The sequence below is a fragment of the Galeopterus variegatus genome, unplaced genomic scaffold (assembly GCF_000696425.1).
Source record: "Galeopterus variegatus unplaced genomic scaffold, G_variegatus-3.0.2 Scaffold936, whole genome shotgun sequence".
In the NCBI taxonomy this organism is placed as follows: Eukaryota; Metazoa; Chordata; class Mammalia; order Dermoptera; family Cynocephalidae; genus Galeopterus; species Galeopterus variegatus.
Genome location: NW_007727047.1, coordinates 405078 through 429737, shown reverse-complemented (window position 1 = coordinate 429737; position 24660 = coordinate 405078). Strand labels below are relative to the sequence as shown.

The window sequence follows — 24660 nt, the reverse complement described above, 5'->3', positions numbered from 1 at the left end:
TTTTTTTTTTTTTTTTTTTAACTCACTAGGTGGCAGTCTTAGCCATAGAGAGGAAATCTTGAGTGAGCAAGCCTTCAGGCACACGCACAGAAGATTCACCCTTGGTTCTATGGAAGCACATGTCCTTAAGTGAGGTATAGTGCAAGTAAGAAGAGAGTTTATTGTATAGTAATTTTTGGGGGGAGAACACAGAGTAGTTGGAGGCATTTATTTCCTTAAATCAAGTTCTTATTCATTTAGAGGCAGTATAAATGCAGAGGTTGAGAGGATAGTCTGAGGACCCGAACTATACTTTTTATTTTAGCTCTGCTTCTTAACTAGATTAGGCAAGATACTTAACCTCTCTCTGTCTGTGATTCCCTGTCTGTAAAATGGAAATAATAATATCTTTACCTCATTGTTTTGATGAGGATTAAATGAGTTAATATAAGTAAAAGTGCTTAGAGCTTGGAACCAGAACCTGGCAGATAGTAAGAACTCAGTAATGTTAGCAATTGTTAGTAGTTTCGGAAATACAGGACAGTATCCAAAATACTAGATTTTTTTTTTTTTGGTCCTTTTTGTGACCAGTAAGGGGATCGCAACCCTTGGCTTGGAGTCGCCTGCACCGTGCTCAGCCAGTGAGCGCATCCGCAGCGGGAGCACTGCTGCGCTCTCCCAAGTGCGCCACGGGGCCGGCCCCCAAAATACTAGATGTTTTAATCCTACTTATCTCTGGTTACTTATTTACTTACCTTATTTAAATTTTTTCTTATTTATTTATTTTACTTATCTTGAGTCATTGACTCAATGGTTTTATAGTTTTGTGTTTGGTTAAACAGATGGCAAAGAAATAGAGCCCATTTAGCAGTCTGGGCCACATTTGCACTGATCTTTTGCAGTTATATAATGGTTTTTGGTGTTCCTGGTGGTAATTCCTGTGACAATTTGACTTTGCCACTATTGCTGGTAACTTGTTCTTTCCAACAACACGCTTAAAGAATTTAACCTTTATCCTTAGTGTTCAGGACTCCTCGTAGCTCCCACTTTTGAGTCCTTGCCCTGGGGCTCTGATGTTGTCTTAGGTCATTATTTTTTTTAATGACTATCTGGTATTCCGTTCTGTGGAAATACTTTAAAACAATTTTTCTGACCCTCCTCAGATGGAATGTTCATTTTTTTTTTCTCTCTATGCTGTTATAAATAATGCTCAATCCTTGCACATAAATGTATGTGAACATTTTCTTGAAGTTGAATTGCTGAATCAAAAGATAAACGTAATTTTGGGCCGGCCCGGTGGCGCACTGGATAGTGCGCCGCTTGGGAAGCACGGCGGCGCTCCCGTCCGAGGGTTCGGATCCCACATACAGACCGGCTCCCGCTCACTGGCTGAGCGAGGCGCGGGAGCAACACCGAGGCTTGCGATCCCGTTGCCGGACACGAAAAAAGACAAAAAAAAAAAGATAAACATAATTTTAAGTTTTTCAACATCTTGCCAAATGTCTGTTATAAAAGTTTGGACCAATTTATACCTTCACAGCAGTATATGAGGTATCCATTTCTTCATATCCTCACCAGGATAGCTCAGAGAACATGAGATAGGATGATCTGCCAAACCAAACAAATGACAGACAAACACCTGGGTATATTATATTTAATCTGCTGAAAACTGAAAACAAAGAGAAAATATTGAAGGTAGCAGAGCAGTTTTTAGTTGACTTTGTCAGCCTCATAGAATATGAAGATTATTTTGTTTTTAATTTTATTTTCTTACCCTGATTTTATAAAATTAAAGAAAAACAGGTTATTTCTCTTTGCACCACTGCCATCTAAGCAAAGATAGGCACCCCCAAGAAAAGATGAAACATGAACACTTATTTACCTGGACAGACAAAATGAACACCACTCAGAAGAACTCAGTTAAAAATTTTGGCCGGCCCGGTGGCGCACTGCTACAGTGCGCCGCTTGGGAGCGCGGCAGCGCTCCCACCGAGGGTTCGGATCCCACATACAGACCGGTTCCCGCTCACTGGTTGAGCGAGGGGCGGGCGCGGCACCGAGGGTTGCGATCCCGTTGCCGGTCCCGGTCCGGTACGGGCGCGACCCTGAGGGTTGTGGTCCGTTGCCGGACACGAAAAAAGACAAAAAGAAAAAAAAAAAAAATTTTAATGACAGCTAAAGACTTAGTGTGGACTAGCAGGAGGACGTTGGTCTTCTGGTGGGCCCCAGACACAGGGGACTGGCACCCACTCACAGGCTCTTCTCCATACACTTCACTGGGTGCTTAAAAAAAAAAAAAAAAAAAAAAAAATTGAGGCTAGAGTGGGGGTGCTGAGAAAGCGTCCCTCATTGGACAGGGCTGGAGAAGGGGAACATGGACACTTCAGGGGGCTGGCCAATTAGCTCAGTTGGTTAGAGCGCAGCCTTGTAACCCCAAGATCACAGGTTTGGATCCCGAACTCACCTCCCGACAGAAAATAAAACAAAACAATAGACACTTCAGGGAAGACATGAAGCCCTGTCTGAGTCCTTCTCCCCTGCTCTCTCCTATGAGACAAAAGCCTTAAACAGCACTGTGGGAGGGAACCACAAGAAAATCTTCTACCCTTGGGGAAAGGCAGGAATATTATCTGGGCACAGAACTTTAGGAGAGGAGGAAGGGCAGGAACAGTGAGAAGGCCACACTCTGGACACCAAGGACACCAAGGCTTGCCTAAGAATGAGGCTTAATCAGAATGCCAGAGAATTCCCACCCCCCAGGCGAGGCTAGCAACTGTGGAATCGCAGGCAGCAGTGGAGCTCTGTGAGAGTTGCAGGAAGGGGCATGGTGCAGACCATCTGAGGGGCAGCATAACAGGAAGACCTAAAACTGACAGTCTGGCGGACCAGCTCTACCCTAAACAGAAGGTATGGCTAGAGGAGTTCCAAGTACACTGTGGGTAACCATAGCAGCAGCAAATTGCAAAACAAGCTCATGTCCTGACAGAAGATTGACTCAATTTCCACACACTAAAGGTCTGGCAGAGGAAGGGCGTGCCCATCTCCAGGCAAAAAACTGTTTACTGCAGTCTCAACTCTCTTATAGAGGATATCCTGCTTTGAAAAAAATCTTCCAAGGCATAAAAAGAAGCAAGTGAAAACAACACTGTATTGAGACAGGGCATTAATAGAATCAAATTCTTAAGACACAGATATTGGAATGATCAGACATGGAATTTAAAATAACTCTGATTAATATGTAAGGTCTGCCTTAGTAGAAAAGGTAGACAACATGCATGATCAGGTAGGATATTTCAACACTATAAGAAAATCAAATGAATATCCTAGAAATGAAAAGCACAGTAACAGAGATGAAGGATGCCTTCAACAAGCTTATGCATAAACTTAGCATAGCCACTTCTGTGAACTTGAAGATAGGCCAATGCAAATTATCCAAACCGAAATGCAAAGAGAAAAGCATGTGGGGAGAAAAAAAAAAAATAGTACACAGCATCCATAAGCTGTGGGGCAATGTCACATGGTCTGAATGTGAAACTGAAGTCTTGAAAGAAGAGAAAGAACGAGGCAGAAGAAATACTTGAAGGAATAATGGCCAAGAATTTTCCAAAATTAATGATAGGCACCAAACTAAAGATTCTAGAAGCTCAGAGAACAGGAGGTATGGTAATCCCCCAAACCAAACAAATGGCAGAAAAAAAAAGTTGATATATGATATTTAAACTGCTGAAAACTGAAAATGAAGAGAAAATATTGAAGGTAGCAGAGGAAAAATACTCATTTCAGAGGAACAAAGAATTAAGGCAGACTTTTCATTAGAACTTAGGCAAACCAAAAGGTAATGCAGTGACATTTTTAAAGGGCCAAAATGGAAAAACTTTTTAACCCAGCAAAAATAATCTTTCAAAAATGAAGGAGAAACACTGTCAGAGAGACAGAAACTGAGAGAACTCATTGCCATCAGGACCTGCTCTACCAGGAATATTAATGGAAGTTGTTCAGGCAAAAGGGATGTAATACCGGACATTTGGATCTATACAAATAAGTGAGGAATGCTGGAGATAGAATAAATGAAGGTAGGTATAGAACTCATATTTTTCTTTTCTTTTTTTTTTGTCTTTTTCCGTGTCCGGCAATGGATCGCAACCCTCAGTGTTGCCCCCGTACCGGACCAGGACCGGCAACGGGATCGCAGCCCTCGGTGTTGCTCCCGCGCCTCGCTCAGCCAGTGAGCGGGAACCGGTCTGTATGTGGGATCCGAACCCTCGGGCGGGAGTGCTGCCGCGCTTCCCAAGCGGCGCACTATAGCAGTGCGCCACCGGGCCGGCCCAGAACTCATATTTTTCTTATTAAAATTTTTTTGTTTTTATTGTTAATTGCTCTGGAAGATGACTATAAAGCAAAAGTATTAGCAGTGTATTTTGTATGTAGAGCATATGTAAATATAAAGTTTATAACAGTAGCATTTTGTGCCGTGTCCACTTTAAGGCTTTAGCTGCTGAGCGCATGGAGCAGGAGCTAGCAAAAGCCGCAGCTGTGCCCTTTGTATGAAGTTGCTTGGAGGTAGCAGAAGAGAAGAGGGCCTTAGTGGCCCCCAGGCCAGCAAGACCACTAATAGGGTTCCCATGGACCCACATAGGAGGTAGGAGACACAGCAGCTGATAAAAAGGAACCACTCAGAGGCTGCTGAGTCATTGCAAGGGACCAGTACATGGCCTGTCCCATGGGAAGTGTTTGCAGCATGGGTGGTGGGGGAGACGGGCCCACCAGGGGAATACTGGGGCATAGCATGGACAGCTGATCTGCCCCCCAGTCAGCATAGGACCACTCAGAGGAGAGTGGTCAGGAATATAGAATTGCATGGGGTGCAGTTTGATGAAGAGACTTAAGCTCAGATCAGATTTTCTGTACAACCCAGGTGCGTGGGGTCTCTGGAGAGCCAGAAGTACCTATAAAGTCAACCATTAAAACCTGAGCTGCACAAAAAGCCTTCCCTAGGGAAGCAGCAACAAAGCAGCAATTTAGCTAAATCATAGCGCTCAATACTGGTCCTCACAGGAAGTTTCTGCATTTTAGAAGTAAGCAAAGGACAGAAAATTAGTTCTGGCCCAGGCACACCACCAGCACCTCAGGCCTGCCTGGGGACCTGTGGTATGGAGCCAGGGACCGGACCCCCCTCCCACAACCAGGCACACCACCAGCACCAAGGAGCATGCCAAAAACATCACCTCTATGTGGGTGGTCCACCCACAGCCACCACAATAACCACAGCTGCCATGAAAGCAGCTAGCTGCCACAACCACCACGCAGATGGTCCATCAGCCACTGGAGTGCATTGATACAAGGAGAGTCACTAGCAGAGACCAGAGAAAAGAAGAGGATGTCTCTCTCCGCAAAGCCCGTTCCAGAGTGACAGAAGAAACATCTGCTCTACGATAATATTGGGGGACCTGAACACACCTCTCAGCATTGGACAGATCATCTGGGCAACAAATCAACAGAGTAACCATTACTCTTTCAAAAGGACAGAAGAAATTTAGGGTTATCAGAGGGGGGAGTGGAAGGGAGAGAGGGATGGGGAGAGATTGGACAAGGGGCATAAAGAATAACTGATTTGTAACAATATATATGCTAGTAATATTGATTTGATCAGCATCTCAATGTTGAACCTCCAAAATATGTATAATCAATTATGATTCAATAAAAGTTAAAAAAAAATTATAACAACAAAGAACTCAAATGTCAGAAGGGATGAACGATTGGAAGTATACTGCTATAACGTCTTTATACTACATGTGAAATGGTATAATTTACTTGAGGCTAAGCTCTGGTTAATTATATCAGTATGCTATTGGTTAAAGTGTGGTGTTATAACACCCAGATCAAGGGTTCAGATCCTTTTACTGGCCATTTACTTTTAAATGTATGTTATAAATCCTAGGACAACCACTAAAAATGTTTTTTAAAGGAAGCATAAATAATAAGCCAATAGTAAAGATAAAATGGAATTGTAAAATTATTTTCAGTATTCTAAATGGGCACAGAAACAGAAGGAACAAAATAGAAACAGTGAGCAAGATGATGGATTTTATTCCAGCCATATTAATAATTATGTTAAATGTAGTTCTAAACAATAATTAAGACAGATTTTCAGGTTGGATACAAAAGCAAGACTTTAGTATATGTTGTGTATAAGAAACTCACTTTAAATATAAAGACGGGTTAAAAGTAAAAAAATGTAAAATTATATACCACACAAACACTAATCAAAGGATAGCTAGGGTGGCTACATTAATATCAGACAGGTAGACTTCAGAGTAAAGGAAGTTGCCGAGGACAAAGAGGGATATTACATACTGAAGAGATCAGTTCTCCAGGAGTACATAACAGTCCTAAATATGTACAGTATGTATATCGAACAAAGACCTTGAAAATACATGAGTTAAAAATGGAGAAAGCTAAAAGGAGAAATAAATATGTGGTTAAGATTGGAGTCTACAATACTTCTCTCAGTAGTTTATTGAACAAGTAGATGGAAAATTAGTGAGGATGTAGAAGTCCTAAACAACACTGTCAACCAAGTTGACCTGACTGGCATTTATAGAACAGGCTATCCAACGGCAGTACAGTAGATAGATGGTATTCTAGCCTGTCTAGCTTTAATGGCATTTGACAGGAAAAAAGTACACAAAGTGTATATTTGGACCATAATGGAATTAGACTAGAAATCAATAACAGGCGTATTTGGAAGCTCTTCATTTGAAAATTAAACTACATTTTAATTTTTTTATTTTATTTTTTTTGGTGGCTGTCTGGTAGAGGGATCGAACCCTGGACCTTGGTGTTATTAGCACCACACTCTAACCAACTGAGCTAATCGACCAGACCTGGAAATTATCCAAACAACATTTTAAAATAACCCATGGTTCAGGGAGGAAATCACAAGGAGGTATTAAAAAAAAAAGTTAGGGCCGGCCCCGTGACGTACTCGGGAGAGTGCAGCGCTGGGATCGCAGTGGCGCTCCCGCCGCGGGTTCGGATCCTATATGGGAGTGGCCTGTGCACTCACTGGCTGAGCGCAGTGCGGGCGACACCACACCAAGGGTTGCAATCCCCTTACCGGTCACAAAGAAGACAAAAAAAAAAAAAGAGTTAACTATATGAAAATGAAAGCACAATGTATCAAAAGTCATGGGATGCAGCTCTAGCAGTTCTCAGAAGGAAATATAGAGCATCCAATGCTTATAGTAAAAACGAGTATTATAATATATGGATGTACCACATTTTATCCATTCATCAGTGGATGGGCATTTGGGTTGTTTCCACTTTTTGGTTACTATAAGTAATGCTGCTGTGAACATTCCTGTATGAATTCTTGTGTGGACATATGTTTTCATTTCTCTTAGGTATATGAGTGGAATTGCTGCATTATATGAGGTGATTCTATGGATAACGTTTTGAGGAATTGCCATACTGTTTTGCAGAGCAGCAGCATTAGTTTACATTCTCACCAGCGAGTTAGAAGGGTTCTAATTTCCCCACGTCCTTGCCAACACTTTGATTTTAGCTATCCTAGTAGATGTGATTTTGATTTTCATTTCCCTAATGGCTAATAATGTTGAGCATCTTTTTTATGTGCTTGTTGGCCATTCGTATATTTTCGTTGGCTAAGTGTTTATTCAGATTCTTCTTCCATTTAAAAAATTGTTTTTTTTTTTTTAAACAGTTTTAAGAGTTCTTTATTCTGGATACAATTCTAAGATACATGCTTTGCAAATGTTTTCTTCCTTTCTGTGGGTTGTCTTTTCACTTTCTTGATATCTTGATAGTGTCCTTTGAAGTATAAAAGTTTTAAATTTTGATGAAGTCCAGTTTATGTATTTTTTCTTTTGTTACTTGTGGTTTTGGTGTTGTATCTAAGAAACTATTACCTAATCCAATGTCATAAAAATTTACTCATATTTTTTCTTCTAAGAGTTATACTTTTAGCTCTTGCATTTAGGTCTTTGATGATTTTGAGCAAATTTTTGCATATGGTAAGAAGTATGGGTCCCATATTATTCTTTGGAAAGTTAAGTACACACACACACACACACACACACACACACACACACATACACTTTGTAATATATATTACCATGTGACTAAGCCATCCTGCTCTTAGGTATATACCCACGTTCACTCAAGAATCTATGCATGTGTTTATATCAGCTTTCTTCTTAATCACTCAAACCTGGAAACAATTCAAATGTCCTTTAACTTCCCCTTCACTGTGGCATATCCTTACAATGGAATACAACTGAGCAGTAAAAAGGAGCAAATACTGACATGCCCAACAGCATGGACGAGTCTCAGGTATGCATCATGCTTAGTGAAAGAAGCCAGATTCAAAAGGTACATATTGTCTGATTCTGTTTACATATTTATGATATTCTGGGGAAACAAAACGATAACAGATCAGTGATTGCCATGGGCTGGGGGTGAGGAGAGGGACTGACTACAGAGGAGCACAGGGGTGTCTTGGGGGTCATGGAATTGTTTTATGCCATTACAGTGGTGGTGTTCACATGCCCATACATTTGTCAAAACTTCAGGGAACTGTACACCAGAATGTGTGGAAATTTACGTGTCATAAATTATACCTTAATAAAATAAAAATTTAAAAGTAGTTATTGAAAAGAATATGGTGTTTCTCCTGTTGAAAAGCAGTTTTCAAAGTAAGAGTTACCCCAAGGTTCTCCACTTTAACTTTTGCTTTGGTGTCTGGTGTTTATCCCGAGTAAAAAGTGCCATTGTTCAGTGTTGCGTTTCAGTAGGATTACGAAGAACAGCAAATGCTACCAAGTTCTTTTCTTCCCTCCTAGCCACAGTCAGCTCTGGGTATGATTCTGCCCGGCTACCCTACAACACAGATGTGTGTGAACATTGCCCATTCTTTCCACATGTGCAGCTAGCATGTAATGCTGTGGTAGTGACGGAATTCTCAACAAGTACTTGTTGGAATGCTAAGAATGAAACATCAGCTGTCTTTATAATCCTGTCTACCTTTTTTTTTTTTTTGGTGGCTGGTCTGTACAGGGATCGAAACCCTTGACTTTGGTGTTATTAACACCATGTTCTAACCAACTGAGCTGACTGGCCCGCCCTTTACTTAAATTATACTTTTTAAAGAAGAAAAATCTAAAGCAACATGTATTAGTTTCTTATTGCTGCTGCAGCAAATTGCCACAAACTTAGTGTCTTAAAGCAACACAAATTTATTACCTTACTATTCTGGAAGTCAGAAGTCTAAAACAGGTCAGCAGGGCTGCATTTCTTCTGGAAGCTCTTGGGGAGAGTCCGTTTCCTTGTCTTTTTCAGCTTCTAGAGGCTGCCTCCGTTTCTTGGCTCACATCTCTGCATCACTCTGACCTCTGCTTCTGTCTTCACATCTCCTTCTTTGACTCTGATGTTCCTGCCTTTCTGTTTCCCTTATAAGGACCCTTGTGATTACATGGGGTTCACCCAAATAATCCAGGATAATCTCTCCATCTCAAGACTTTTTTTTTTTTTTCTTTTGACCAACATCTCCCCATTCCTCTTTTGACTCTGATGTTCCTGCCTTTCTGTTTCCCTTATAAGGACCCTTGTGATTACATGGGGTCCACCCAAATAATCCAGGATAATCTCTCCATCTCAAGCCTTTTTTTTTTTTCTTTTGACCAACATCTCCCCATTCCTCTCACCCCTTGGTCTCTAGTAACCAACCATTCTACTTTCTGCTTCTATGAGTTTGATTGTTTTAGGTTCCACATATGGAAAAACATGCAGTTTCTGCCTCTCTCTGCCTGGTTTATTTCACTAAGCATGATGTCCTCCAGGTTCATCTGTGGTGTTGTAAGTGACAGGATTTCCTTCTTTTTAAAGGCTGAGTAGTATTCCATTGTGTATATATACGTGTTTTTTATCCATTGATCCATTGATGGACACTTAAGTTGATTCCATGTCTTGGCTGTTATGAATAATGCTGCAGTGAAATTGGGAGTGCAGGTATCTCTTCAACATACTTATCAACTGATTTCAAGTCCTTAGGGTATATACCCAGAAGTGGGATTGCTGGGTCATGTGGTAATTCTGTCTTTAGTTTTTTGAGGAACCTCCATACTATTTTCCAAAATGGCAGTACTAATTTACATTCCCACCAACAGGGTACAAGTGTTCCCTTTTCTCCACATATTCACCAATACTTGTTGACAGTCTCTCTTTTTTTTGATACTAACCATCCTGACAAGTGTGAGGGTGATATCTTATTGTGGTTTTAATTTGCGTTTCCCTAATGACTAGTGATGTTGAGTGTTTTTTCATCTATCTGTTAGCCATTTATACGTCTTCTTTTGAGAAATGCTTATTCAGGTCCTTTGATAAGGTTATTTTTTTGCTATTGAGTATTTTGAGTTTTTGTATATTTTGGGTATTAACCTCTTACCAGATGTATTGCTTGCACATATGTTCTTTCAATTCATAGGTTGGCTTTTCACTCTGTTAATTGTTTGCTGTGCAGAAGCTTTTTAATTTGATGCAATCTCATTTCTCTATTTTTGTTTTTGTTGCCTGAGCTTTTGGGGTCAAATCCAAAAAGTTGTTTTCCAGATCAATATCATGTACTTCTTCCTGATGTTTTTCTTCAAGTATTTTACAGATTCACATCTTATGCTTAAGTTTTAAGCAATTTTGAGTTGATTTTTGTGTGTGGTGTAAGATAAAGGTCTAATTTCGTTCTTCTGCATGTGGATATCCAGTTTCTCAACACCTTTATTGAAAAGATTGTCCTTTTTCCATTGTTTTCTTGGCACCTTTATAAAAAATCAATTGGGCATAAATGCGCGGGTTCATTTCTGAGCACTCTAGTCTGTTCCATTGGTCGATGTATCTAATTTTATGCTAGTGCTATGCTATTTGAATTACTGTTGCTTTGTAATATAGCTTGAAGTCAGGTGGTGTGATGCTTCCAACTTTGTTCTTTTTGCTCAAGATTGCCTTGGCTATTCAGGGTTTTTGGTGTTCAAGGGTTTTTCTGTGTTTCTATATGAATTTTAGGATTTTTTTTCCTATTTCTGTGAAAAATGACATTAGAGTTTTGATAGGGATTGCATTGAATCTATAGATTGCTTTTGGTAGTATGGACATTTTAACAATATTAATTCTTCCAATACAGAATCTAAATCTTGAGATAATCTCTCCTTCTCAAGATTCTTAATCACATCTATTAAAGTCCCTATTGTCATAACATGTTCATAGGTTCTGAGGGTTAAGATGTGGACATCTGGGGGAGATGCATTTTTCTTTCTCACAAAAGAAATTATTTCTATAGTGTCTAAAATTTAAGATTACTTTTTTAGGGGATGAGGTAAACTGAAAAATGTCCTATTTTCTGAAATGGCAAAATGGATAACAACAGTGATGAGAACAAAATAGCAAAGGAAAAGGGAGGAAGGCATGGTATGTTGCAGTTTGAGATTCTGCCTTTTTTTTTTAAATGACAAAGATGCTCTTTAACGCTAATCCACATAGAACACCACAGACTAATGTGGAAGAAAAAAAGGCAATAAGTATATTAATTATTAGTAGTATATCCTTTCTTGTTTTTAGGTGGTCATTTATCTATTTAAAATATTACACTAGTAATATGTGAATACCTCCACATATTAAAATTTTTGTCAAGAAGTATATAGAGCAAAAAATGACAGTCCTCCAAACAAACCTGATTTATTTTTCTGGGCATAGATATTGGTGTGTACTTTCCCAGACCATTACGATGCATTTAATGTATGTGCTTCTGCTTTTTAAGAAATTTTTAGAATTTCAGCTGTTTCTATTTTACTTAAATGAGATCACCTTGTATCTGGTAGCCAATCTTCTTAAATGTTTTATACTGCCTTCATTAAAGGCATTAGCATCCAGGAGTAAGACATGATAGATGTTAGATGATGATAACTATAACACATATAAATAATGCTTTTTCCTTTGCAGGCATCATTCTCAGTGTTTTACTTATTTTAAATCATTTAATTGCCATTATTCTATGAGGCAGGTATTATTATTATTATCCCTGCTTTATAGATGAGGAAACCGAGGCAGAGAAGGTAAGTAGCTTTCCCTATTTTACACAGTAAATGGGGTAACTGAGGTTACATCCAGGCATTCTGGCTCCAGAATCTGTATCATACTGTTCTGATAATTTTGCATTTCCCAGGAAAGGACGAGGCAGAGCCAAAATGTGAATGAATTATTTGGGAATTTAAGCAAAATCTCATTGATGAGTTGCTTTATTTTCTTTCTTTCTATGGCAGTTACACAGTTTTTATTCTTAGCTCAAGTAGTACAAGGAAGGTCTCTTGAATTGAAAGGGTCAAATCTGAGTTTATAAATTCTAGCCTGTTTTCTTCTCTCTTCTGTGAAGAGACAGTAGATTTGTAAATCAGTTGTGAGTTTATTTACCCTTATAATTTAAAGCACGCCTGACTTTTATAATACTTGAGGATCCTCTGTAAAATGAAGCATCTTCCTTTAAATTTGATGTCCCCTGATCATTTTCTGTTTTCAAGAGATTGCTATAAAAAGAAAGCAGAATGCCTACATTTTGGTTTCTAAATACCATTCTACAACAAAACAAGTTAAACATCCTTGGTGAAATGATTGATTCCAAATCTGTGGAAATACAGGATGAGCCTGGACCATCTTTTGGTACTAGAAAGTGAGGGAGTGCCCCCCCCCCCCAAAAAAAAAAGCCAGTCAAAGAGACACAGGGACACAGGAACCAACCTGAAAGAACTCTCCATGACCAAAGCTGGGACATTTGAACAAGAAAAGAAATAATAATGGTAATGGATCTATATAATAAAAATCCATGAGTCCTTACTAAATTAAATAATTAAAAAACAAATTGGAGAAAGAGTGGCTCTTCCTTACAGTAGAAGTCTAATTAATATGAAGGGGGACTTCAAAAATTCGTGGAAAATGAAATTAAAAGAAAATTTAAAATATAAACTTTCTTTCTCAACATAAGCTCCATCAAATTCAAGACACTTTTGTAAGCACTGATAGCAGTCGTTTATCCCTAAAGAACTGAGGGTCCTGGGAATTTAACCATGTCAGTGCGGTCCTTTTGTCATTATTAATTAACTGAAGAAAAATGGGTGTCCTTTAAAGATTTTTTGAAATTAGGAAACAAAAGATGTCAGAAGGAACCAAATCAGGATGGTAAGAGGGATGCTTAAAGATTTCCCATTGAAACTCTTGCAAACTTGCCCTTGTCTGATGAGAGGAATGAGCAGGAGCACTATCGTAGTGGAGAGGACTCTCTGGTGAAGCCTTCCTGTGCATTTTTATGCTGAAGATTTGGCTTTCTCCAAACACTCTCATAATAAGCAGGTGTTATCGTTCTTTGGCCCTCCGGAAAGTCAACAAGCAAAATGCCTTGAGCATCCAAAGAACTGTTGCCCTGGCCTTTGCTCTTGACTGGTCCACTTTTGCTTTCACTGGACCACTTCCACCTCTTGGTAGCCATGGCTTTGATTATACTTTGTCTTCAAGATCATACTGGTAAAGCCATGTGTCATCTTCCGTTACAGTTCTTCAAAGAAATGCTTCAGGATCTTGATCCCACTTGTTTAAAATTTCCATTATTGAAAGTTCAGCTCTTGTCTGCAGCTGATCTGGGTGCAACACTTTTGAGCAGAAAGTTTGCTTAACTGTAATTTTTCAGTCAGAATTGTGTAAGCCGAACCAGTTGAGATGTCTGTGGTGTTGGCTGTTGTTTCTACTGTTAATCATCTGTCCTCTTCAATTACAGCATGAACAGGATTAATTTTTTCCTCTCATATTGACGTGGATGGTCTGCTGCTGCAGGCTGCGTCTTCAGCGTTGTCTCATCCCTTCCTAAAATGAGTTATCTATTTGTAAACTGCTGATTTCTTTGAGGCACTTTTCCCATAAACTTTTTGTAAAGCATCAGTGATTTTACCATTCTTCCACCCAAACTTCACCATAAATTTGTTGTTTGTTCTTGCTTCAATTTTAGCAGAATTCATGTTGCTCTGATGGCTTTTCTCAAACTGATGTCTTATGCTTTTTAGTGCCTCAAACTAGAATCTGTTCAGACATGTTATAGTAAGTTAGTACCAGTTTATTTTGATGCAAAAATTTTTTGAAATCCATGCAGTTTTTTTCATATTACACATTTTCCATGAACTTTTTGAGCCGTCATACATGTGGAAGGAATGATGGAAATAATTTGCCAGTAGGCACTCACAAGTAATAATTGTAGGCAAGAACTACCAATGGATGCTAAACTTTTAGTGAGTGAAAAGCACGAGAGACAGGGTATTTGCAGAGTCTCAAAAACTTTGCATAAGATACTTACTAATCACAAAGGAAAAACTAATAGCTTTGTGGCAGAGACATCTGGAAGACACCACCTTAACCAATGATCAGAGTTTACCAGCTCCAGTAATACTACATATCGGCATTATGTACCCTTGTGGGTTATGCACCGAGTAGGGCACAACCTCTTTTCTGTGATATTCCTGCCAGAAGTGCATAATCTCAATCTAATCACGAGGCAATAGCAGACAAACCCAAATTGAAGGCCATTCTGCAAAATTGCTGACCAGTATTCTTCAGAAGTGTCACAGGAATGTGAGATCAGGAAAGATTGAGCACACTGAGAGGTTGGAGGAAACCAAGGAGACATGACAGTTGAACCCAGTGTGGGATACTGCATCGGATCCTGGCCTGGGAAAGGGCAGTGGTGGTAAAACTAGTGAAATTGGAATAAGGTCTGTCAATTAGCTACTAGTATTGTATCAATATTAACATGTTTCAAAAATTATTCAATTATGTAAGGTGTTAATATTAGGGGAAGCTGTATAAAGGGTATACAGGTATTCTGTGTACTGATTTTGTAACTTTTCTATTAATGTAAAATTATTTTAAAATAATAATGTAATAAAACAATCTGGCGTGTAGGCTGGACAGTAGTATTTGAGACTTTCAGTAGTGAAACTGCTGAGGACCTGTCCCATGCTGGGTGCAGCACCGACTATTGTATGAGAATAGTTAGTTCCCTGCTGTCAAGGAGCTTACCGTGATTCAGCTGAGAAAGTCACGCAGAGGAGCAGCTGTCATCGGTCATACTAGGTCTGCAATGGTGCAGAGGGAAGTTCAGTGAGTGTATAACAGAAAGAGCCCCAGATATTTCTATGGAAGGTAAAAAATCTTATTCAGAGATGTTTTGCGTTTAAATGGTTTTGTGCTCAGATTGGATTATATGTACTGCATTGTGCCATTTTTGCATTTGGCCACCAGCAACGAAAAAGCTTTTGGGTGTGTGGCAGAAAACATTTCCTCAGTATCACGAGTCCCGAGTGTTCGGGCACTGTTTGCTTCATGCAGTATGTATTGAAAGAAGAAAGGAGGAAGGAAGGGGGCAAAGGAGGAAGAACTGGTCCAGCACAGTACTGGTTGTCTACGTCTATATCTGCGAGTGGCCTTGCTGACAGCCAGCTGGCAGGTTTGCTGCCAGGAAGGAGAGGAGCTGCCCGAGCTGGCTGGGGAGGGGGTGGGGAAGGAGGCGGCCACTGGGGCCCGGGGCCGGGGCAGGGGCCAGGGCCAGGCTGCCTCGGCGCTCAGGGAGCTTTCCCTTTTCTCGTTCCAGAGTACATAAGTCTTATGATTTTGCCATCACTAGAAGTTTTTTGTGTTTGAAAGTAGAGGCTGATAATGAAGTTAAACCCAATTATTAGCATCTGTCTTTAGGAGTAGAATTTAAGATGTATGTGACTTTCATTTTGGACTTGTCCCAGTTGTGATCTCTTTTGGTTGCAAAAATAGTGATGTGGCAGAGGGGCCACAGTTCTCTGAGGACAAGATGTAGGCTTTCTCCTTTGTTTTATAGGGGGTGGAAACAGCGTTTCTGTTTCACCTGCTCCCCCCCGCCATTCTCTTTTATGTCTTCCTAGTCACCAATCCCCAGGTTATTTGGTTTCAAAAGTCTTTTTTGCAAATAAATTGTAATAGCACCTCACTTCCATGTAAAACTTTGGTTTCCCATCTCCCTGTGCATTTCTTATTATCAGTGGGAGAGGAAGTGGAGTATATGGAGCCCAGGGGAGGTGAGCTGGAGTTTGAACTATTTGCCCAAAATGAAAGGATTTTTGGAATAAAAGGAGAGTGTTGACTGCCTTTCTTCCCCAGAAAAGTGGGAAGGCCTGTCACATGCCCCTTCTTTTACTGGTCTCTAAAACTAGAGCACGGTGGCTGTGGTGCCGCTCGGTGACCAGCACATGAGCGCTGTCTCCTGCCTGCCGTCTTCGTTTCTGCACTGAGGTCGCAGATGTGCTCATGTAGACCCAGAGGAGAGAATACTGAAGCCTGGGTTTTGATCACCAAGATGCTGTAGTTTGTAAAAACTGGTTGTAACATAACTACTCTCTTGTTGGTACAGAATTTCAGAAACTGTGGAGAAGTGTCACTGTGGATTCAATGGATGAGGAGAAAATTGAAGAATACCTGAAGCGACAGGGCATTTCTTCCATGCAGGAATCCGGACCAAAGAAAGTGGTGTGTAATCTCTAGAAACACAGCTTAGTCCTCTGGTTTCTGAACCGTGTGCCTGCTTCCCATTCTGCTCTCTGAGGAGCAGGTAGTTGCTCCCCCTTCCAGTTTTTTCTTGGGGTGATTTGATTTACTGAGGGCCTGTGTCCTAGCGGTGCCTGCTCTCGAGCACCAGCCACACTGAGCCGGCTCTAGGGTGAGTGTCCTCACCCTTGCACCTCTCCTGCTCGCACAGCTTCTCCCCATTTCTAGAAGGAGCCCACTTCTGCTTGGCCTTCAAGGCCCTAACAGTGCTCCCTTTGTCTGTGAACTTTGTGGTCTTGGCGCCTGGTTCTGCCACAGCCCTGATCACGTGGAAGTGTCCTTGTTGATTTTCAGGTCCCTTAGGAACCAGACATTTTTGTCGTTATAGCCCCTAAATCCCGCTCAGAGGTGGCATTAGTAATCAAATGGAGATGTGTAGATTGCCTTACACCAGCCACCCTGCAAGCTGTGTCCATGGACAGAGCCAGGATGGGGAATAGTTGACAGCACCCCGAATGTGGTGGCTGCGCCATTCCTTGCTTTCCCGTGTCCACCAGTGTGCTTGGTAGCTTGTCCGCCCTATGGCTTCCATGGGCATGTGTGTCTGTGTGTGTGTCTGTGTGTGTGATTCAGTGAATTTGTAGGACTCATGAAAAGGGAAGATTCATTGCCAGTCATCTCCCAGTGAAGGTGGTTGCAGCCCTGCTTGGTTTCCTTTCATTGCTTAGTTTGTTGATTTTTCGATCATGTAACATTAATATTTCGAGTATACAGACAAGAATAGAGAATAATAGGCTAAGCCTTTGTGGGCACATCCATTTCCCAGCTTTGCCATATCTCAGTGTTTTTCTATATTTACTTCAGACATTTTTTTTTTTATTGGTAATGGTGGATGTATTTTTAAACCTAACAGCGACAAAAAACACAGAGCTTCACTGTCTCTGTTTTGTTTTATCTGCTTTAGTGCCTAGAATAGTTCTGGTAGCTTTTTGTGCCAGCTCGTTTATTCCTGATGGAGGTTGGCATCTCACAGTCCGGCCCGAGGTCGGGGGCGTGCTGTGGATTGGTGTGTGCGATGCTGGGTGCCAACGCAGGAAAAAAGGGTCCAAACCCCGCATCCTCTGCTGCTGCTTTCTGAGCATGCTCAGGGAATCCCGACCGCACTACCCATCAGAGTAGCGATTGTTTCTAACTGTTTTTACCTTTTCCTTTAGGCACCTATTCAGAGAAGGAAAAAGCCTGCTTCACAGAAAAAGCGACGATTTAAGACTCATAATGAACACTTGGCTGGTGTGCTGAAGGATTACTCTGACATTACTCCTGGCAAATAGGGAACAGTTTTGTCCTTGAACAAAGAGTTACAAATACACAATCAAGATCCTTCTTGTTGATGGTGGGATCTGAAGACTGACCGTCTTCCCGGTCTGCTGCTTAGGACTGAGGAGAGGAGCAGTGCAGTTTACAGAACAAGTGCAAGTTACCAAACTCAAAGCTTATTTAATTGAATGGGCTAGTGAGAAATGTGATACTCCTGTTAACATTCTGTTACTTCTTGGGAGAAAGGCGCTTAGCATGGCTTGCAGGTGTCTGCTATTTACTCTACTTCTAAGTGGTTCCTGGTTCCATTTTTCCTCTTTTATTACTTTAGAACAAGTTTGCAGATAGTCTTGAATGCAATATTTGTTTATTCAAAAAATACATATTTATAATAAAATCATTGTAGAAAGATTTTTGAGATGTTAGTGAATTCAGTTTGTTTCTTTTCATTTTTGGAAATGGCTGGAAGCAGCTCCAGTCTTTGAGGCACATTTGGGATGTTATGAAGCCTGGGATCTGCACTGTGTTGCTGAGCATGTGGATCTCACAGTTGGAACACAAGATGTGCCTCTTATTAGCAAGTGAAGCAATAAAGATGCACTCAGTGTAATTGTTAATGTTTTCTTTTAAAACGACAAATTGATGTTTTGCCTCTTGGATTCAGTAAGTCATGGTCTGGTACCATCTTGGACAAAGATGGATGGAGTCTTCTTGCCAGCCTGAACATCAGCTTTCTGTGTTCCAGCCTGCATGTGACCCTGAGGTTCTTCTGGAGGAGATGCCCTCTGTCACCCCCTCACTGGCCCACTCGTGAGAGCCTTTGGTGACTTATGGGAAATCCATGTGGTCTTTCCTGCCTTCATTGGCAATCTGCACATGTTCCTCATCTGCACTTTTAATAGGGTCTGCTGTGGGCCTTTGGGTTGATTGTTTCTGTCCTCATATCATAATTGAAATTGTGAATTATATAAACAAGGTGTGGTCTTCCCAAAAAAGGCGTGAAGGTAAGCCAAAGAGCGAGTGCTCTGCGCAGGTGACAGGAGCCTTTTACAGTTCTTTTTGTCCTTTCTACTTCTCATCCATTTACAGTGTAATCTGTTTGCTTTACCTCTTTTTTTTTTTTAACCTCCAAGCCCCAAAATAGCCTAAGAAGATGTAAAACTGAGGTTCCCCACGATAATTTAGAGCACAGGAAATTCAAACTGTCTTGCTTTGTATCAGAACTTCTTTTGCTAGTATGGAGGAGCTTTAGTGTCTTACAGCGTAAAACCTGTTTTCTTGTAAACAGTGTAGAGCTAGCTTATCTCCACGTAGGTGCTACTTTTGTGGTCTGTATACTTTGTCCTGTTTTTTGGGCTAGGTCTGGAAATGCATTTTGGACATCTCAGACACTTCACCTTCGCAAGGATAAGATACTTTACCACTAGTTGTGTATTATTAGTGACTTCCAGCTACATCTGTGCTCGTCAGTACTTTGTGGACTGGCCTGTTAATTGATTTCAGTTATCTTGTCTAAATCTGTAACTATAAGACTAAGGCCACAGTTGCATTGAAAAGTTGATCTGAAGGTCAACTAACTTTATTCCCTAACAGTCTGTACTCTTGACTCATATGGGGCTCTCCAATCTCTATATCTTTCCAATGACTGCACACAATCAGGACAGGTCTAGCACTAGCATAGGAGTCCCAGGAAAACTTATTTATTTTGATTCAAGTCTAAGGTTCAAGGGTGTACTGCATTGATTAAAACCTTTGTAAAGGAATATAAAAAAGAGAGAATGATCCCTGATTTGTTTTTTTTTCCTTTTTGTCTTTTTTTGTGTCCGGCAATGGATCGCAACCCTCAGTGTCGCGCCCGTACCGGACCGGGACCGGCAACGGGATCGCAACCCTCGGTGTTGCGTCCGCACCTCGCTCAGCCAGTGAGCGGGAACCGGTCTGTATGTGGGATCTGGACCCTCGGCAGGAGTGCCACCGCGCTCCCAAGCGGCGCACCACCGCGCTCCCAAGCAGCGCACTGTAGCAGTGCGCCACCGGGCCGGCCAGAAATGAAGTGTCTTGCTTAAAGTGTTACACTCTCGATTGTTACAGCTTTACCCCATTCACTTGCATTTTCTGTTGTTAAACCTTGATCCCCTTTGCCTACGACCTACAAGAGCAATTCCTCCATGTACCCTAAGTTGAGGTGTTGTGGGTGACATGTGAAAAAGTGTAGTAGGAGCCTGGTTGTGATATATAATAAGAAAGAAGAGTCTCTTAGCAGTTCTGGGTGTCTGAAAACATCCACCAGAAATTCCAAGTTCAAGTCACGTTCTTGCCTCTGCCATTTCTGCTGCATCTGCCGGCCATTTAGAAGCAAGTGGGAATGGGCATGGCTGGATGAGTTAAGATGGTCTGTAGTGCATTTGATCTATAATTCATCACAATCATGTGAGGCTTTTAAGGGGTAGCTAAGAGAAATGTAGTTGAGCCTAGACAAAGTGTAAAAAAAAGGAACATTTGGCTGCTGCTGTCACAGCCTGTAAGTGTGGTCAGATGATGGTGGGACCCCAGGGACAGAGAAGCACTTGATACCTGTTGAGCTCAGTGTTAGCGAAAAGGCAGTGCAGGAACGTCCCATCACTTCCAGTGCCAGTGCTCGCAGGGAGGGACTGCTGGTGCACAGCCCTGCATTTCTCGAGAGCTGTGTTTGAAACCACTAGCAGCAAAAACACGTTCTGAATGTAGGTGGTCGTGTGGGACTAGGACACTTGGATATATCAATTCTGCAGTTCTTATCAGCTAACGGCAATTTTATTTTTGGTGGCTGCTGGTACGGGAACTGAACCCTTGGCCTTAGTGTTACAAGGCTGCGCTTTAACCAACTGAGCCAGCTGGCCAGGCTAATGGCAATTTTCTGAGGCAGAGACGACAAGACTGTGACCCCTTTCCTCTAAGCACTGTTACTACTTTCAGATGATTCATTTGTGAGGAAGAAGACTATGGGTTTTCTAGGCTTTTGTTGCCTATTACTAACAAGCCGAGACTAGCATGGGTCTTCTGCAGCAAGGCTGGAGTGCTGGGTCTAGAACAGGAAGAAGACTATGGGTTTTCTAGGCTTTTGTTGCCTATTACTAACAAGCCGAGACTAGCATGTGTCTTCTGCAGCAAGGCTGGAGTGCTGGGTCTAGAACAACCATGACCTGTTGTCACTTGTATTGCTGTTCTTGGGGCTTCGTGTAGGACAGTTCATTGTCTCCTGGTGGGTATTTTGTGGTGTTCTGAGAGACAAATAGGTGTTTTGTGGGAGCCAGGGGAGCCCGCGGACCACTTGGAAACCATTTCTCAGACTAACTGGACCTGGGAACACCTCCCTCTCCTATCTTATGAGAGTTGGGGAAGCGCTCCATGGAAACACAGAGCTAAAACAGGCCTGGCATTGTGCCTCTGCTCAGACTAACTGGACCTGGGAACACCTCCCTCTCCTATCTTATGAGAGTTGGGGAAGCGCTTCATGGAAACACAGAGCTAAAACAGGCCTGGCATTGTGCCGCTGGCCTGCCTCTATTGTGCCTCTGGCTGTATAGTTCAAAGAACAAAAGCAAATTTTCCTTCATAAAAGGATTTCCATTATAAATAAATGTGACTGGCCACTCTTCAGCAGATCAACAAGGCTCTTCTGCTGTAGGCCCCTTTGGACAATTTCGGGCTGCAGTACAGGCTCAGCTCTACTGGTTTGGAGGTGGGCCAGCACGTTCCTGTGACTCAGACCATGTGGTTTCAAGACCCTGGTAAGAACCCAGTGACTTTTCAACTGGCTGGAACTTTGCAGGGCTCATACTTCAAAGGCAGAGATTTACCTTTATATTACTTTTTTTTAATTAAGAAAACAGAAGGATATTAACGGGATAAATGAGTAAATAAACCATAGACTGAGTTTGGTAGACCCAGCTCCAGAAACGCTAAGAGCAGGTTTCCCTTGCACTTGACTCTGGTAACATTTTGAACATACTTGCCAAGCCTCTCACGCTTGAGGCTTCTGTTCTAGTTTTGGGGAAGAAGTGCTTCTTTGTCCAGGTAAATATTTTAACTTGAGCATCATTTTTCATTGCATTTAGGCCTTCCTTAATGCTCAGAAGACAAGTTTGGGTTGAATTTAAGCATTTGGCCTAATCAGGTTTCTAGTTTGGTATTAATGAGCATGGTCAAAGCGTTCCACTAGAATTTTCCACATGGAACAAAAGGACCCAATTTCTCTCCTCCCCCTCAGACCTTCGGTAAGTGGAGATGTATGCAAACAACGGGGAATGGCAGGCTTCATGGTTTTGTTCTTATTTATGGGCATCCTCCTCTTCCCGCATAAAGCAGGAGTTGCTGTGGTTTGACTCCCGAGGCACCTACAACAACTTGTGGGTGTCACTGGAGAGCTGCAAAAAGAGTGTTCTCATAGCACACAGGCATGGGGACTGGGGGTAGTTATGGAGTCAGGCCAGTGTAGGGAAGAGTTAATGTTAGTACCATCTGGGATGTTCTGCAGCAGTGGCAGAGAGAAGCTTAAAACTTCCTAATTTGGAGGCGTTAGTGAAATTGCTGATGTAGTTTTCCAGTATAATAGTCATTAGAGTTTTAGTAAAGGCGTGTTGAGTACCAGTATTGCGGGTAACACCAGTGTTAGAGGTGGAAGGCATAGAATTTAAGGTCAGTTGCCGGTTTATTGTTGTATTAGTTGGTGTTCACAATGGAGGGTTCATTTGGTGGTAAAAAAAAGAAGGTGGCTTAGTTGTCATCTTTCTGGAGCCTACAAATCGGGACATTTTGCATGGGAGCAAGAAGGAACAGACAGACCTGCCTTTCCTTATCAAGACATGCTGCATTCATTCCTGCTCAGCAGTGACAGAAAAGGCACATTTTCAGACCATACTGAAGTTGGTGTTCAACTGGTGGTCAGTGGGAGTTTGGAATTCGTGCTAGATTGGTAAATGCCATCCAGACTTGTCACTTGCACGTCACTAACGATCATCAGCATTATGGCCTTCTTCCATCCCAAGGCCCCTTGTAAAAAATCATGTGGAAGTGACAGTGAGTTCAGCCAGTGCTGATTGCAGTGGGGGTGGCCCAAGGCCGTGTGGGGAGGTGGCAAAGCTCCTAAAGGGTGAGCTGCCCCCAGTTCCTCAGTCTCTGGTGCCCCTGAGTTGGAAGCTCACCGGTGGGCTGCAGCAAAGCCTCATGACCTAGTCTGAGCAGAGCCATGCTGGCCTGGGCCTCCCGCCTGGGAAAGGCTGCGGGAAGCTGCACCTTAGTTCTCTGTAGTGAGACAGAGTCCTGGGGGTGGGAGGCAGTGGCCACGCCCTGCACTTGGTGGACAGTCTCCGGCAGAAGGGATGTGAGAGCCAGACCACAGAACCGGTCATCTCAGTGCCCAGTAATACTCAGTTATAGTGGGTGTTGCTGTGACTTGGAATTAAGCACTGTTTGTTCCCCCCCTCTTTTGAGGGGACAAGGGTGGGTGAGAGTGTATATTAAACACTGTTGTCTTGGCTATCAATGCCTGGTTTATTACTTAATACATTTAAGTCAGCAGAAAACCATTGACAGAATTCAGATAATCTTCAAAGCTAAAGCTTTGAAGACTGGGGTGAATGTGGCAGTCAGCCGACTGCAGTAAAAGGCAACCTCAGAAAGGTTAGTGAATCTACCTTAACATTCGCTAGCGGCCTCTGGCGTCCGTGTTGGTCCCCAAGTGCCTGCAGTAGTGAGTGTACTTGCAGAGGCTGTCCTCTGGCTCTTTCATCCTGTTTTCCTCCTTTAATCTCTGTGGCAATGGCTCAATGGCCAAGCTTACCCCTGCCAACTCCTGAAAGTGGGAGAAAGAAATCAGCTGGTCCCCTGTCTGCAATGTGGGATGCATATGGTTGATCTTGCAAAAAAGAATTTGCCAAGCAAGGCTGTGATAGCTGGAATATGCACTTTATTTTTAAAAAATGACAATAAAAAAGTACCTTTAAACAGATTATAAAAGCATAATAGACTGTAGAAGTGGCTCTGCTGTTTTTCTTAGGAATGAGTACAGGAATCTCACCAAGAGCCAAACAGTGCTGAGGGCGCAGGCAGGTCCTCCAACACTGAAGTGGATACATCACAAGTCCCAAGTTACTAATAACTGCCCCTCTCCTATGGTAAGAAAGAGCCCCTCACTCCTGGCCTTGTTTATGTGATGACCTTTAAAAACTTCTTGACGTGTTTATTTCTAATGGAAAATAATAAAACAAACAAAAACCCAAACCAACCATATAATCATTAAAACAGTGAAGTTTCCAACACAGCGTGAGCAGATCAGTAGGGAAGATTGTGATCATGTTTAGCTATATCGTCAGTTGAAAATTCTTAGGTCCATATAATTTTGTACGTGGCTCTTACACAAGGAGAAAGAGATTGAGCTGTCACAGACTCTGGAAATGTTGTCAACAAGATTGCCTTTTTGGCCTTGAAGAAGTCCTGAAGCAAGCTGAACAGTCTTCATTCCAAATACTCACTGGTTACACCGTCTCTTCCTGTGCCGGGGCGGCAGCTGGTCTCACAGTGAACACATACGATTGGAGAGCATGTGTTAAATGGTCCATTTGGCACGGTGCTGCCAAGGCTTGGAAATGCCAGCTCAGTTCGGCAGGTGTTCTGCAAAATCACCTGGGAAAGATGAGCTGCCCATTGTAGCCAAGGGCGTTGGGCCAAGCCAGCCCCCTGGTGAGGCGGGGCTCCCTCCCAAGCCAAGGG

General features: G+C 42.0%; 1 protein-coding gene across 1 annotated transcript in view; it reads left to right on the top strand.

The window, feature by feature from the left end:
- GTF2E2 (general transcription factor IIE, polypeptide 2, beta 34kDa) overlaps positions 1-18520 on the top strand; it is a 76141-nt gene extending 57621 nt beyond the window's left edge. Inside the window, exons 7-8 of the mRNA XM_008573584.1 lie at positions 16460-16575; positions 17808-18520. Coding sequence (XP_008571806.1) covers positions 16460-16575; positions 17808-17924 — 233 coding nt within the window. The 3' untranslated portion in view covers positions 17925-18520. The remainder of the gene's footprint in view (positions 1-16459; positions 16576-17807) is intronic.
- Positions 18521-24660: the final 6140 nt, after the last annotated feature.